General features: G+C 42.3%; 1 protein-coding gene across 1 annotated transcript in view; it reads right to left on the bottom strand.

Annotated features, from left to right (window-relative positions):
* The window catches only part of CYTH4 (cytohesin 4), a 146,845-nt gene extending 138,909 nt beyond the window's left edge, over nt 1–7,936 (bottom strand). Inside the window, 1 exon segment of the mRNA XM_029590057.1 lies at nt 7,693–7,936. Coding sequence (XP_029445917.1) covers nt 7,693–7,711 — 19 coding nt within the window. The 5' untranslated portion in view covers nt 7,712–7,936.
* Nucleotides 7,937–13,590: the final 5,654 nt, after the last annotated feature.

Consider the following 13,590-nt stretch of genomic DNA (forward strand, 5'->3'; position numbering starts at 1 on the left):
TGGTAGAGCACATCCACACACACCCCAGAAAAATGTAGAGGGAACGCTGTCTTCGACAATAGAGGCATACACTAAAAACAAATTTGTTTCATTTTCGTATCTTTTTTTCTCTCTTTATTTGCGAGAGGTTTTCATTTTGTTTGATGTTTATTTATGTTCATTTCATTTATTTGAAATGAAATAAACATAAAAAGGAACAGGAAAAAAGACAAAAGAAAAACAAAAGGAAGTTAATGGGTTGGATTCACCTTGCCCCCTGCCAAAACAAAACTCTACGCTGCTGAAATTTAGAAATTGACTCTCACCCCTCCCCTTTCCTCTTTGTGCCCCCCGCCCCCTCCCCTCCTCCAATACTAATTAGCCCTTCCATGTAGTCTCTGAAACCCAAGTGGGGCAGGAGCGATCCCCAGTTGCCTCTCTGAGTCCCAATGGTGCCAGCCTCATTTTCACATCGGAACCCAGCTGGGAAGGAGTGGCTGGGGGTTCAATCTTCCCCCATTTGGAATTTGAAGACCCCACAGAAGTAGTAAGAGGTATCCAGGGTTTTAATTTCTCTGTTTCTGAATAGCAAGAGGACACCAGGGTGGGCAGTTACCTGCTATTTTTGAAACAAGGAAAAATCCAATGAATTTTGTTGGGGGTTTTGTTTTGTTCTGAAGTGAAATGTGAAAAACCAGGCTGTTTCATTACTTTTTTTCGTATTTCGAAACAAACGCACACAGCCATTGGACAGTGGCCAATCCGGGTCACTCGCAAGTAAATTCTCTTTCCTGTTGCTCATTCCCGCAGTTTAAATTGTGCATTGATGGGAAAGATATTTCCTTAAATTTGTTTTGAATCTGCTACAAGTTAGTTTCATGAAGTGTCCCCTAGTCCTGGTACTGTTTGTGAGGATAAATAACCTTTCCATAATAAGCTGGCCCGCCTCACTCACTCATGATTTTGTAGACCTCTCAGTCATCTCTTCTCTAAGCGGTGGGACCCTAAACTGTTTAGCCTCACTCCACAAGGGAACCATTCTATCCTCTTTATCCTCTTCATTGCATGTCCCTGTACCTATTCTAGTTCTGCTTTACCTTTTTTGAGATGGGGACGAGCAGAACTGCACACAGAACTCAAGGAATGCTGAATAAAGGAAGTGACTGAAGTGCTGATAAACTATCTGCATCATGGTTTTTTGCTTTCATTTACACTTACATTTTGATGTCCAAAAATAGCAAAGTAACAGAAAACCCCCGGCAAAGATCAGATAGTGGTGGTATAGACATCTTTATAAATAAATACATTAACTAAATAGAAAAGCAGCAGCAGGAACACAGCATGGAGGCATTTTCTGAGTTTTATTTATTTATTTATTTATTTATTTAAAATCTTTTCTATACCGTCGATCAGTATACTACCATCACAACGGTTTACATAGAGGCACATATAGTAAATTGTACATGTATATGTTCCTATTATAAGTAGAGGGGGTGCCTTGTAGTCTCGGTAACAGTTTCATAATAATGGCTAGATATTCCGTGTTGTTCAATCTGACCTGTGACTATAATAAAGACTGTTAGTTTCTACATTCAATTAATGTTGTCGTGACAAACCATGACGTACTTACATAAAATGTGCTAGTGCTGTATAGAGATTTTGTTTGTACAGCTTTCAGCGTTTCTCTCTTTCTCGCTCACATTGAGAAAAGGCTTCTCTAAAGAGCCATGTCTTTAAGCTCTTTTTGAAAGTCTTGAAATCTCCCTGTAGTCTTATCTCTATGGGCATGGTGTTCCATAGTATCGGCCCGGCCAATGACAGTGCTCTTTTTCTGACTTGTGTTAGTTTTGCAGTTTTGACTGAGGGGATGGTTAGGAGGGCTTTGTTGGCAGATCTCAGGTTCCTGTCTGGGACATGGACACGGAGCGCTGTGTTTAGCCATTCAGCCTTCTTGTCGTGGATTAGCTTATGTATAGTGCAAAGGGTTTTATATTTTACACTGTATTCAATTAGCAGCCAGTGTAGTTCAGCCAGTGTTTCAGTGATATGATCTCTCCTTCTTTTGCCTGTCAAAATTCTTGCGGCCGAGTTCTGGAGTATTTGGAGTGGTCTTATTGTCGTGTATGGTAATCCTAATAGTAGGGCATTACAGTAGTCAGTGCTGGCAAATATTAAAGCCTGTAGGACAGTTCGGAAATTATTCTGATTTAGTAACGGTTTAAGTTTCCTGAGGACCATTAGTTTGGCATATCCTTTTTTGACTTTTAATGATATGTGTTGTTTGAGGCTGAGTTCAGTGTCTATTATTACACCGAGGTTCCGTACTTTCTCGGCTATTTCAATTTTCTGATTGTTTTTTAGTAGTATCAGCGATTGAATGACTGTCATGTTTTTTCGTTCTAGATGGAGGAATTCGGTTTTTTCAATGTTTATGACTAGCTCCATTTGATTTAGTAGTTGTTTAATGATGTCAAGGTACATGATTGCTAGGTTTAGTGTTTTTTCAGTGAAGAAATGGTTAAAAGTTAAAAGTAACTGCATAGTAGAGGAGTCAGAGGGTAAGCATACACTGTATTTGCCTGATTTAAATGATGCAGATGGAAGCACAACAAGGGAAATCTATGAGAGAAACACAATGTAAAAATGGTGCTGTTAGGAGTTGATATTCAGCTGTTATCTGACTGCACTGCTGAATATACCTGACAATCTAATAGTTAGCCAGATAAGTTTATCCAGCTAATTTTATGCTGAATATCAGCATTTATATGGCTAAGTTGGCCAGAAAAATAGCCCACTCCAGATCATCTCCATCCCGCCTCTCACTTAGCTGACTATTTAGCCTGATAGTTATCTGGATAAGTGGGGACCACTGAACACAGCTAAATATTGAAACAGCACCACTTAGCCAGATACGTTTGAATTTATCTGGCTAAAGAATTTGCTGATTGACATCGAAGACCAGCTCTCCAATTCCTTCCAGGAGAGAAGGTGTGGCTTAGCACCAGGCACATCCATGTAAGGGTCCCGTCTATGTGACTGGCCCCTCGCTACATTGGTCCCTTCCCAGTGCTTTGGCAGCTAGTCCCGTGACCTACCAGCTCCATCTCCCAGCCACCCTAAAGACCCATGATTCCTTCCACATGTCTCTTTTGAAACCTCTAGTCCATGCCTGGCCTTCTTGGAAGTTCCTGAAGATCCACAGCCAAGGGCAGAAGAGGAGACCATATACCAAGTCCGTGAGATCCTCGATGTCAGGAAGCGAGGTCGCAAGTGGGAGTACCTTCTAGCCTGGGAGGGATTCAGGTCTGAAGAGAACTCTTGGAAACCTGCTACTAACATCCTAGACAAGGATCTTATCAAGAGATTCCACGCTGATCAACCAGGAAAACCCAAGCCTTCTAGGGGAGGCCTAAAGGAGGGGGGTACTGTTATGGCCGCTAGCCGTGGCATCCCATTACCGGCACCCACCACTTACCGGCACAGGCCCTCTGGTCCAGGCTCGCTGGCTGCCGCTGGCAGCTGTCCCCGGTGTGGCTCCTCACGGCTGTTCCGACCGCCGCAAGGCTAGGCCGCATCTCAGGGCCTGCCGACTCGCCTGCTCTTCCAGTGCTGGCTCCTCCCCCACCGGGCCTCCCTAGAACCACGTGCATGGCCTTTCTCTACATTTAAAGGGACCACGACAGGAAATTGCCGCAATCCCTCCCACAGGCCTCACATGGCTCTGCTCCATTTAAGGCAAGGTCTGCTCCTCATTATTCTGTACAGGAAAACTATTGAGATATTCAGATTTGCTCATAGAGGTATGTCCCTTTGGTGTGCAGTATTTGAATGGTTTAATTGATGTGGCGTTTTTGGAGATTATGGTGATCAGCGTTGAAAACTTGTAAGTTTTTGCGAATGTTTAGTTATAGAAGTGGTGGAGGTGTAATTGGAATATATTTGTTAGATGTGCTCGTTGATAATTATCATTTGTTGTAGATGGGGGTCATTGGCTATAAGTGTCCTTTTTGAGTGGTGTGTACACAGAAGATAATTATTCTTGGTTACAATTGTATCGTGGTGAGGCATAGTGAGACATTTTGGATCTATATGAGGTATGGTTTTGGTTTGTAGAGTGGGGTTTGATTTTGAATTTGAACTTTGTTTAATAAAGATGTTTGCTTTGAATTTTTAGTGTGAGGATGATGAGATATAATTAATCAACAAAAAAGCCTCCGTGTAAGGGATACATATGAACATGAAGGTTCCAGGATACGTTATCTACTGTGTGATTTATTAGTCCCTGAGGAAGCCTAATAGAAAGGCGAAACGAAGACATCTTTTGTTGGACAAGGACAAGGATAGAGATTTTAAAAGATCTTTAATTAAAGAAAGTGTGGGAAGCTTATGTTGAATAGGAGTTAACACACCTGATATTGACATTGTTAAATGAATTGATGTAATCAATTGAATATATTTAATTGAAAATTTATATAAAGTACTGTTTGTGCATACATATGTTTTTAAATGATGGGATGTGTGTGATTGTGGAATGAATGTGTTAGTTTAGTTTTTAAATGTTATATAGGTGAATGTGTTGTGGATTTCAATAAATGGTTACACATTATTTGATGATGTGATCTGTTGTGTGATATGTTTACATGATAATCAGAGAGTTTTTTGAAAATAAATTACCCTCTGTAATATTTCTCATGTAATGGGGGCAGTATTTATAAAAACTGATTTAGAAGACAAATCCTGATTCACAGGACATTAACTAGCCAATGGCTGAAGAGTATTTGGTGCCTCTAGTCAGTAGCATCTTAGCCTCCAAGTGAGGAGATGGAGAAAGCAGAAGATACTGACAAGGCTGAAAATCAGATTAAATTTTGGAGCCTCGGAGTGTTTTCGTTTCTCCTGCTGCAGCTTTGCTCCTCTGTTGGTGCCATGGAGAACCACTGCTGGTACCATTTTGCCATGCTGTGACTCCTTCACGCTACTTTTGGTGCCATGTTGACATAATCTTGATGCATATTTACGCCTTCATCCTTCTGATGATGTCTACCCACCAGTTTCATTAGAAATGATTACAATACTCCTGTCTGGGAACCCAAAATAGGCTGCATTGCTTTCCCAATTGACTATAATGGGAAATGAATGAACAAAATTACTTTTTTTTTTCATTTGAAACAAACCAAATGAATGACTGTGACTTGTGAAACATAAAAGAACTGAACAAAATTTTTGCCTCTGTACATGCCAAAAAAATGATTCAGCTGCAGGTTGCATATATTGAAAGATGTGCATCATGCACTGCTACTGTGCTATCAGTAATTTATTTACTGGGAACTGCTTCTAGTGTTGGGGGGGGGGGGGGGGCAGGATACCTTGTGGGTGGGAGGGGTTGAATCTGCAGGGCTATTTATTTAAAGGGAAGGGGTTTGGGTAGGGGGCATGGCATCGCAGCATAGCATTAAAGTATTTATTTTAATTTTTTTAATGCAGGGCCACCATGACAGGCAGTGGAAGGATGGGTATATTCAAGTATATTCAATGATGTGACCATGCCATTGAATATACGATTTAAGTTATCCAGATAACTTTATTCAGATAATTTACCCAAACTGCCAGCTACTCCAAATAGACCTCCTATATGTGTATATGTGTGTATATCTATCCATCTAATGTCTATACAGGGCACACTTTAAAGCAATCAATCCACATTAAAATGGATTAACTTACTTGGATGGCCCTGTCTGACAATAGTCCTTCTTTCCACAGTTTAAAAGTATGCATGGGTTTCCACCCCCAGATTGCAGGAATACATAATTGTACATATGTGACATTTTCAAGACTTACATAGTAGAAGACCACAAAACAAGAATAATCGGCCCATCCAGTCTGTCCAGTTACTCCCAGATGTGCTAGTTTTTTCCTCTTGGTTGCCAACACAGAATAGTAAGTGGCACATGGGCACTTTGGCACCCATAGTTTATGTTGATTTTCATAGAAAATCTACATGGGTAAATTATATACATTGGCAGCACTGGTGAATCTAGCAACCACGTAGGGTTATTTGAAACTTGCCTGCATAATGTCAATTCAACACCAAGCATATTCAACCTTTCCTCCCTTACCAATCAGAAATAACAGCAGTGCCGAGACAGCAGAGAAAGGCAGAAACAAAGACAGGAGTGTAGCATGCTATGACAGAGAAGGCAGTAACACCAGATGATCTGCCTATCGGCGCCTGCCTTAAGTATAGCTTTTGCGGGGAGGGGGAAAATAAACGATTTTTATCTCATATTGTCTGCTGATGGTTCTCTCTTTGTGGTACCAGTTTCTTCCACAGCTTCATAAGGTGAACATCACAAGGTCAATATTCAAAGGGGGTTAGTCTGTCTATCTTCAGAATTTAGCTAGATAACCCCCAAGCTTTCAATTGCCTGTCCTGCCAAATGGATACATTTTAGTCAGGTAAGTTATTAACATTTTCAAGACTTACATATGTGACATTTTCAAGACTTACATAGTAGAAGACCACAAAACAAGAATAATCGGCCCATCCAGTCTGTCCAGTTACTCCCAGATGTGCTAGTTTATTCCTCTTGGTTGGCAACACAGAATAGTAAGTGGCACATGGGCACTTTGGCACCCCATAGTTTATGTCGATTTTCATAAGCACTAATATTCAGAGCTTTGTGGATAAAGTTGTCCAGATAAGTCTGGTCGTGCTGGAGGGGTTATCTTGAAGTTTTCCAGGTAGCTGATTTTAGCCATATTTATTTAGCACAATGCATATCTGGTAATGCTTTGCGGAATATCTGAGTAAAGTTACTTGGGAAATTTGCCCACATAACTTTCCTACTCCGTGGCTTACTCAGTATATGTACCTCTAAAATCACTGGTCATGGAAAACAGCATACATTGCTGATTGGCATCTCTCCCTCTCGCTCCTCATGCTCTTGGCACAAGGTATGCAGCAGAATTCCCAGGTAGATAGGACTCTTATGCCGCCCCCCCCCCCCCCCAATCTAGGCTGAGGCTGCCAACTCAATTCACATAGATAGCTTTTTTTTTTAAGTCTCTGCCCACCTGAGCTGGAGTTAAACTTGGCGATCTAGAGTTGAAAAGCTCTGTAACACCAAGACAATTCCCTTGAGCCATCCAGCATGCCTGCTGATTGACACGATAATAAGGTGCTATCCGAAAAATAACTTTTGCTTACATTTCAAATGTCTAACAATATCAATGGTCAGATACTTTTCAAAGGAGAAAAGAACCTTATTGCAGAGCACCAGGGTTTGGAAAAAGAAGGCTCCACGCTCCAGTTACCTGGCTCACCTTTTTCCCAGAGCCTTCCTTTCTCCTATTCTTTTATCTAGTAGTTAGGGTCCATCCCAACCTGATAGTCACACCCTCCCTCTTCTGCTATTCATATTCCTTTCCTAAGAAACGTAAAAAGGATTACAAGTAGAGTGGGGGAACAGGACAGTAAGTTAAGATAATCCATGGCTCCATCAGCCAGCCAAAGTTAATTTGGAGCAGAGGTCAACAGTGTCTCCAGTTTACCTATAAAAATGCCTTTCAGTTGTCAGTGAGCAAGCAATAACATTTTGTAGACAAAACAGACAAGGAGAAAAATAACTAATATAGAAAGTGAAAGGTTTCATAATTTTCTGCTGCTCAAAGTGACTTTGAATAAATACAGACAAACAGGTAAGTTAAACTCACCTTTGTGGAGGAGCTCCATCCTGACGCGACTGGTCTCTTTAATCCTGGCACAGCAAGCACTGCCTGTAAGGTTCTCCGCCCTTAAAAAAAAAAAACCTCTGCTTCCCCTTAGCCTTCCTCTCCCCTCCTCAAAAAAAAAAAATGTGGCTTATTAATTATAAAATTGAATACAGTCACCGTGAACAGAAACCACAGCCCTGGGCAACTCCTTCACCTGCCCCTCTCCCAACCTCCAAGAGTTAAATACAGTCCATGGGATGTGAACATAAACTCATCACTTACAGCAGCTGAGTCTAAGCCCCACCCGCTCTCTATCTCATTGGCCCTAGAGTCATAACTAGGAAGGTGGAGTGTGAAGCTTTGTGGTAAATAAGCATGCAAAGCTTCCTTTTTTTGACTTCCTAAAAGTGGGGAGAGTAACTAGTTCCTGTTTGCAGAGATGACTGTTTTTTTGTTTTTTTTTTGTTTTTTTTTACAGTGCACTTAAGCAGTAAGTGCATTAGGGTGAGCAGATGAATGCAGGTCTTAAAGGGACATGCAGCCTTGTAGTTTTTATTTCTCCAAGAAAACAGCAATACAAATGGGAAGAAATTAATATGGAGTGTTCGGATTGTTCTTTATAATCTGGAACCAGCTGGTAAGCCTGCCCTTTAAAAAGGAATGGATGAACCTAGGGTAATTACCTGATTCTAGGTCACCAAGTCCAGATGAGCACTCCTGCTTTTCAAGAATGTCACATTATGTCTCTCAATATAGTTAAACAGAAGTTTGAAAAGTTGTACGGATCCACCTGTTCCTTGGGATCTGGAACCAGGCGGTCACCTTATTTGCAGTTGCCCAAGGACCTCAGTGAATTAGCTTTTAATGGGGTATAGGAGTGCAGGGAGAGCTCAAATTCTTGTGCAAGCACTAGATTATGAATTTTCTGCCTCAGTGGGTAAAACAGCATTGCTAGCATTGAGAAGGGTAGTGAATAGCGCAACCTCTTAGCAAATGTTTGGTGGCTGGTCGGTGAGTGGCTGGTGCATGATATCAATTACTCTAGGGGGAAGAAAAATGTAGGCCAATACGTGCATGCAGCTGCCCTCTAGGGGTGGGGCAACTGGAAGGGCCTTGCAATAGACAAGCTTATGCTTTTGGTAAAGCTCGTATATCTGATCCCCCACCCTCATCCCCTTCACCTGCAATGGACTGTTATAGCCAGTGCGCTTCCTTGTGGATAAGCACAGAGTAGTAGGATCTCTTTGTTGCCATCTAGAGAGTTGCAAATAATGAGGATACATGTGCTCATGCTTTCTTTCGGGTTTGGGTCTTTCTTACTGTAGAGGAAAACCCAATATTCAGCTGAAGTGGTGCAGACTATTTTTCTGGATGTTATGCTCACCAGAGAGTAAAATACCTGTGGTCTCGAGCTATAATCAAAGAGAGCCGCAGAGACAGAAATGTCATGCCTAAGCTGTGTGAGCAGGCAGGCTCACCCAGCCCAGTGCTGCAGGAAAGGCGATCACTCTGGCTGGATGAAATGTCTTCTGAATTTTCATCCTCCCACAGAGAGAAGCAATTAAGGTACTTGACAACTTCCTATCTCTAACCCTGAGAACAAAGGAGTGGAAGCTAAATTTGTGATCCAGAAATACCAGCTTGCCTCTCCCACAGAGGCACAGAGAGGACAGAAAAAAAACCAACGAGGGAAGCCCTCCCTACGCATGGATCTTGGAGAATGGAGTAATACCCAAAACTACGTGATATAGCCTGTGATAAAGAAGAGAATGTGGAGCCTGCCCCTTCAAGAGGATATGAAGCAAGTTGTGCATATGAGGAACTTCTCCAAGGACAGCAGTGATGTAATTCATTAATTTTGACTATTCTGAAATCTGGGATCCCTACTGTGCAGGGAAGTCAGGATGAAAGCAATAGTAACTCTCTGTGTTCTTTCCCAAAGAGTAAACAGGTGGAAAGAAATGTTTGGTTTTTCATGCGAAGATCTGATTATTGGAAGTTATAAATAAAATATCATGTTACACCCCCAAAGATGAGCAAAGTTCTATTCATTTGTGGGAAACAGAGGGTAAGATGTACTGAAGTACAATAATGTGCAAAGCCATTTCAGGTCTGACACAGACAGACAATCTCCAACCAGGACCCCAGTTACATATAGCTGAGGGATGGAACACCTGGATGATGCCATCCTCTAAGGAAGAGGTGGGGCGGTGGTGGAATGGACAGTTTCCAAGGAAGGGAGAGGCAAGGGCAAAGTCAGTTTTTGTGGAAGAGGATGGGGGACTGTGGAAAACTGAAACTGGCATCCCCCATCCCCCCTTGGTGGAGCTCTGGCACACCGCTCCCTCCTTCACAGTATACCCCTCTCTCCCCTCCCCTCTGCCTAGCACCAGTATCCCCACAGTGCCCAACATCCCCCCTTCTCTTCCCCAGCAGCACCCCCCTCTTTTTCTCGTTCCCTCTCTGCAGGCTGATCCTTCACCTCCCGCCACAGTCAGAAGCCTCCTTCCTCCTGCACAGCGCCCCTTGCAGACATCAGATGGACGAGTGCAGGAGGGGGGGGTGGCGGTGTCCCCCCCTGGATCCTGGCGCCGCTGCCATGGCTGGAAGCACGGGTGCAGACTGCATCTCTCTCAACAGATTTGGCAGCCCTCTGCCTTGTCCCCCAAATCTCTTGGAAGTTTTGCAGTCATCCTAACAGACCTCAATATGTATAACTTCTGAAGGGATAATATCTGTAGGCATGGCTTTCCCTCCCCATCCTGCCCTACTTGGAAACCCTTTATACAAAATATAAGCAGCCACAGGACCAAATTTGCAACGGCTGTAGTGTGAAGTAGAGTAGAAAAGCAAATAGGGTTCTGTTACTATACTGCTGAAAGAACATTATTAGCATACACAGCACTGTACAGCACAAATCACAATGTCCCAGCCCAAAACGTCTTACATTTAAAGTATGAACATGCAGAGTTTAAGTAATTTGTAAAAAAAACAAAGTCAGTGGCTTTCATGTATTTCATGAAATACATGAGGATGAGAGGACTAGATTTACCTCATAAGCACCCCTAGGTATAGAGGAGTCCTTCTCTAGGATATAAAACTAGGGGAAGGTTTGGTTTATTTATTTTAAAAATGTATATGCCGCTTTATCAGAGATCTTAAGTGACTTACAGTACAAACCAGACATAAAATTATAAACAGCCAGGAAGGAAAGTGTCTTCCTCCACACATGCCAAATGGTGAAAGGGGAACTTCCTCTCGCCCCTGCTATGTCCCAGCATCATTTTCTCAGGAGCAACACTCAGTCTGAACTGCCATGTGCCATCACATCCCCACCCACTTAAAGGGGTGAGGGCCGGGCTGGCTGCGGTTCTATTTTGCAGTGCTCTGAATGCTGCCAGCAGGGGGCAGGTCTACTGGGACACCGCCAGGCAGGCTTAAGCAGTGCTGCTTGGAAGAAAGCTTTGCTAGAACACAGGAGGAGGGTCACCCTTTTAGCGTAACCTCCGCTAGGCCCAGCAGAAAATCCAGACTTTGTAGGGTGGTCTCTTGTATTTCGGCTTTGATAGCCTACAAATGGTAAAGCTTCTACAGTTGGCTTAGCAGGGTCAGGGTGGGCTGCAATTAGGATTGTCCCCGGGGAACACTGTGCCCAGGGCAAGGGTTGCTGTTGGCGCTTCCCGTCCCTCTTCTTCTCCCCTCCCCCACAGTGATATTTATATTTCCCAGTTTACTGCAAAAATCCCATGGCCTGCTATGACACTGAGCAACTGGGCTACTATTCACCAACTCAGGAATCACAAAGGCACGTCCAAGGGCTGGGAAGGATGCATAAGAGACCCGGGCAATGCACAGCTCACCTTTCTTTCCACCATCTTCTGGCATCCCACCTCCCAGCTTGGTGCCACGGCCAAGATCTTATCTTGGCCACCCATTTTGACAGCCCTGACTAGAATAACTGGGCAGACTGGATGGCAATAGGTCTTTATATAACAGCATCTACAGTTGCTATGATTTGTTTTATTGTATAAAAATTAATTGAAATTGTGCTTAATTTTAAAAGGTGAAGCCAGTTTGCACTGAGTGTCCTGCAAAAGTGATTTGAGGGCCAGGTGGCCGGTGGTGGAGGAAAAGTTTGGACCTGTGTGTTTGTGCTTATAGCCCTCAGCTTGTGTCACTTTGCTAGTCCATAAATAGAGCCCCTCCTGTCAATTCTTGACAGCTTCTTCTTTCGCTGTCTACTCTTTGTGGTAAGGTCTGCCTTGCCTCTTATTTCCTCTTCATGCAGTTCCTGCAATGTTGACATCATCTCACTTAGCTCAGCAATGATGTTCAGATTTATTACATAGCCAGGGGCCTGCGAACATTTTGCAAAAGCAATAATCAGCTCTATGTGGTGGATAAATGACCCCCGCCCCCCGGCCCCCTTCCCCATCTTGGAGATTCTTACAGCAGTACCATCTGCTGTGTGAGAGAACCCCATCACTAGGAGATTCATCAGCAATATCACCCACAGTGACTGGGAACTGGGTTATCGCTCAGCATTGCCCTCTTTTCACTAACCTAACTTTTTTCTCCTTTTATGTTTACTATTTCTCCCTTTGTTTTATTTCTGCTCTCTTATCCATGCATACATGTACCTAGACATTATAAAACAACTGCTAAACCGAATGGAACTGGTGATTAACATTGAAAAAACAGAATTTCTACACTTAGAGCGAAAAAATATCAAAATCATTCAAACTCCAATAATACTCAAAAACAACCAGAAAATTGAAGTAGCTGAAAAAGTACGGAACCTTGGAATAATAATGGACCCAGAAATCAATCTAAAACAGCACATATCGCTAAAAGTAAAAGAAGGCTATGCTAAGCTCATGATCCTCAGAAGACTAAAACCACTACTAACACCAGCTCATTTCAGAACAGTACTACAAGCACTAGCTTTTTCCAGCACTTTTACTAGGACTCCCGAATACAACATTAAGACCACTTCAAATACTACAAAACACAGCAGCTAGAATACTAACTGGAAAAAGAAGGAGGGACCATATAACTGAAACTCTAGCGGAATTACATTGGCTACCTATTGAACACAGAATTAAATACAAAGCCCTATGTACCATACATAAACTAATACATGATGAAAAATCGGACTGGCTGAACACAGCATTACGAGTACACGTCCCACACAGAAACCTTCGTTCAGCAAACAAAGCTCTCTTAACCATTCCTTCAGTAAAAACAGTGAGACTAACCCAAGTGAGAGAAAGGGCCTTATCTTTAGCAGGCCCACACTTTGGAACACAATGCCTCTAGAGATCAGATTATAAAGAGACCTCAAAACCTTTAAGAAAAGTTTAAAAACGGCTTTTTAAACAAGCATTTTCTAAAGAGACCAGAGAATAGAAAATATACAGGAATAGGCAGAAGAGCACCAGCACACAGCACTCTTCTCAAAATGTGCATGATAATACTTTAATAACTCTATTTCACAACTAACGTAATAGTAAAACACAGAATGTGAATTTTACCTGTGAATAGTACCTCACAGGTACACATGGTCAGGACCTACATCACTAAACAATCGATTGCCTTTTATGATATATTGTAACCGAACCTTTTTAGCACTTATTAGAATGTACTATAGTACGCATTCACCTACCTTAATTTATGTGCCTCATGTAAACCGTTGCGATGGTATATAACTTAGAGACGGTATAGAAAAGATTTTAAATAAATAAATAAATAAATAAATACAGACAGTTTTATCTCCTATGTTTACTGCCTGAGCAATTTTCCTCTCTGGGTTTTTGCTGTCTTCCTTTCTTACTTGTCCCAGATAATTCTGCCTCTCCTCCTTGAGATGTGTGCGTTTTTTAAAAATGTTCTGCAGCC

Source organism: Rhinatrema bivittatum, chromosome 2 (genome assembly GCF_901001135.1).
Source record: "Rhinatrema bivittatum chromosome 2, aRhiBiv1.1, whole genome shotgun sequence".
NCBI lineage: Eukaryota > Metazoa > Chordata > Amphibia > Gymnophiona > Rhinatrematidae > Rhinatrema > Rhinatrema bivittatum.